Here is a 3,183-nt window from a genome sequence, read left to right as displayed (position 1 = left end):
GCACAAGATAAGATAGCATTTATAAAGAAAGACTTGAAGAAAACTTAGTATAATTTCTAGATATAAAAATACAAATATTGCTGTAAATGCTAAAAGAATGCTAAATATCAGAATAGACAAAATTGAAAACAGTTGGTAAATTGAAGCATGGATTTGTAAACTGAAGCAAAATATAATACAGAGAGTTAAGGAATAGATAATATGAGAAGCAAGGCAACCTGGAATTAAAATGAGGATATATAACCTACCTTCCTTGATATTTCAGAGGAATAGGATAAAAATTAAGGAAGAAAGACTATTTGAAGAAGTAATTCTACAGAATTTTCAGGAACTGATGAAAGACACAAATCTCCAGATTCAGCAAACACGATAAAACCCCAGCAGAAAAATAAATGAATTCATTTAAAAATACATTGCAGTATTTATTTGTTTGTTTGTTTTTACTTTTTATTTTTCCAAGCAAAAGATTTATTCTGAGGTGTGAGAATAATAGGAAAATTAAGTGACGGGGATCGGACCTTCATCGAGGTCTTCTGGGAAATCAGAAGCATCACGATCCTCTTCCGCAGCTCGATGCTTCTCCAATTTTGCAATCAGTTCTCTGGCTGGATTGAAGACGCCGTTGGTCTGCTGGTCACAGACATAGCAGCGAGGGGTGGTGCGGAAATGCCGCAGTGCACAGCTCTCGCAGAAATAATGCCTGCACCTGGTCACAACCGGGTTCTGGAAGGTCTGGCGACAGATGAAACACCTGAGTGGTATTTCCTCATCATCGCTTCCCACCTGATAGTTTTCGTCCCCACAGACACCATAGCGACCCTCCTCAAGCTCACGTTCGATCTGCCACCCGTGCTTGTGATCTGAACGGTCATGGAGGAACTTGCAGCTGTCTCCGAAGCCGCAGAAGCCAGTCTCCTTGAAGTCCTTGCAAGTGTCGGGCTGGTAATCCCAGCGCACGGTGGCACACAGATGCTCGGGCGCCCGGATGGGGCCCTTCCTCACCCCCCCGGAGGATGCACTGCCCAGACACCTATCCTTGGGCTTCACGTGTTCCTGATAATTATTGATTCCCCGATAGATCTTGTCATCTTCCTTGCCCCTCAGCTCCTCCTGGGTCCTCTGGCTGCGCTCGAAGGTGGCTTGTGCGTCGCGCTCCTTCTCGGTGTCCAGCTCGTAGACAGCGGTCGCCCCCATGGCCCCTGGTCCCACGGGGGCTGCCGAGCGGGTGCACTTGTACGCCACGCCAAGACTCGGGGCCTCGGACTCCTCCCCGCCCTCCTCCCCGCTGCTCAAGTGGCCGCAAGCCGCCGTCTGCGTCCCACGGCCCCGAGTCGTCTGTATCATGGGATCGCCCGTCGCCCGCTGCTTGTCGGGGCGAACCACAGCGCTGCCCTCGTCGCTGCCGCTGCCGCTGCCGCTGCCGCTGTCTCCAGGCTCCCGGTCGCGGCCCCCGCGCTTTCTGCGGCCTGCAGCCCCTTTTCGTCCCCCCGGCTTTTTCAAGAGGAAGGTGCACACCTGGTCTGTGGTCTTTCCGGGAGAAAGTTGCTCTGCCATCTTAGAGGCCGCAGCTCCAGAAGGCTACGGCGTGCTCGGCCTCGCGGGCCCCCTCACGTCACTGCACGTGGTGCGCTCGGCCGCCTCGCGGGGTTGTATTTAAATGTACACTGCAGGGGGATCCCTGGGTGGCGCCGCGGTTTGGCGCCTGCCTTTGGCCCAGGGCGCCATCCTGGAGACCCGGGATCGAATCCCACGTCGGGCTCCCGGTGCATGGAGCCTGCCTCTCCCTCTGCCTGTGTCTCTGCCTCTCTCTCTCTCTCTCTGTGACTATCATAAATAATAAAAAATAAAAAATAAATTAAGTGTATACTGCATTTACCTTGCAGTTATTTGGAACCTCAAAGCAAATGAGAAGACTTAAAAGCACCCAGAGAGAAGAGACCATTAGAAAGAGCCCAGACTTCTGAATAACAATGGTCGGAACCCTGAGGAGTGGTGCAATGTCTCCAAAGTCCTGGGAATAAAAAAATAACCGTCAAAGAAATGGAAGGTCATTCAATGCTCATGGATTGAAACTATCAAAGCAGTCTATATGTTTAATGCAATCCCTGTAAGATACCAATGGTGTTTTTCACAGAACTAGAACAAATAATCCTAAGACTTGTAGAGAATCACAGAAAACCCGAGAATAACCAAATCACAGGAAAGGAAAAGTGAAGCTGGAGTCCTCACAATTCCAGGTCTAAATACTTCCAGTTATCTTTCAAAGCTGTAGTAATCCAATGGTATGGTACTGACACCAAAGTAGACACATAGATCAATAGAACAGAACAGAAAAAACAGAAATAAACCAACAATAATATGGAAAATTAATCTTTGGCAAAGCAGGAAAGAATATCCAAAGGGGAAAAAAGCAGTCTCTTCAACAAACGGCGTTGGGAAAGAAAACTGGACAGCAACGTGGAGAAGAATGAAACTGAACCACATTCTTACAGCATACACAAAAATAAATTCAAAATGGATGAAAGACCCAAATGTGAGACAGGAGACCATAAAAATCCTAGAGATTTTACATAGGCAGTAACTTCTTAGACATCAGCCATAGTGCTTCTTTTAAGATATGTCTCTTGAGGCAAGGGAAACAAAAGCAAAAATAAGCTATTGGGACTACATCAAAATAATAAGTTTCTGAACAGTGAAGGAAACAATCAACAAAACTAAAAGGCAATCTATGGAATGGGAGAAGATATTTGCAAATGACTTATTAGATAAAGGGCTAGTATCCAAAATATATAAAGACCTTATCAAACTCAACACTCCAAAACCAAGTAATCCAGTTAAGAAATGGACAGAAGACATGAACAGACATTTCTCCAAAGAAGAAATACAGATGGCCAACAGAAACATGAAAAGATGCTCATCATCACTGATCATCAGGGAAATGAAAATCAAAACCACCATGAGCTATATCACCTCACACCTGTCAGTATGGCTAAAATCAACAACACAAGAAACAACAGGTGTTGTTGAGGATGTGGAAAAAAAGGAAACCTCGTGCACTGTTGGTGGGAATGCAAACTGGTGCAGACACTGTGGAAAACAGCATGTAGTTTCCTTAAAAATTTAAAAATAGAGCTACCCTGTAATCGCTAATTGCACTACTGAGTATTTACCCCAAAAATACAA

The 3,183-nt window shown here is 45.8% G+C and overlaps 1 protein-coding gene across 1 annotated transcript; it reads right to left on the bottom strand.

Moving 5' to 3' along the window:
* Nucleotides 1–498: 498 nt before the first annotated feature.
* Nucleotides 499–1,554, bottom strand: LOC121484620 (E3 ubiquitin-protein ligase RNF113A-like). The gene has a single exon (XM_041744080.1). The coding sequence runs from the start codon at nucleotides 1,552–1,554 to the stop codon at nucleotides 499–501; it is 1,056 nt and encodes a 351-aa protein (XP_041600014.1).
* Between the last annotated feature and the right edge of the window lie 1,629 nt (nucleotides 1,555–3,183).

Source organism: Vulpes lagopus, chromosome 1, assembly GCF_018345385.1.
Source record: "Vulpes lagopus strain Blue_001 chromosome 1, ASM1834538v1, whole genome shotgun sequence".
Taxonomy (NCBI): Eukaryota; Metazoa; Chordata; class Mammalia; order Carnivora; family Canidae; genus Vulpes; species Vulpes lagopus.
Note: the sequence above shows the minus strand (reverse complement) of the source record. Positions and strands in the feature narration are given on the sequence as shown.

Coding starts and splice junctions, on each gene's coding strand:
- LOC121484620 (XM_041744080.1), bottom strand. CDS start 1,554: ATGGCAGAGCAACTTTCTCCCGGAAAGACCACAGACCAGGTGTGCACC.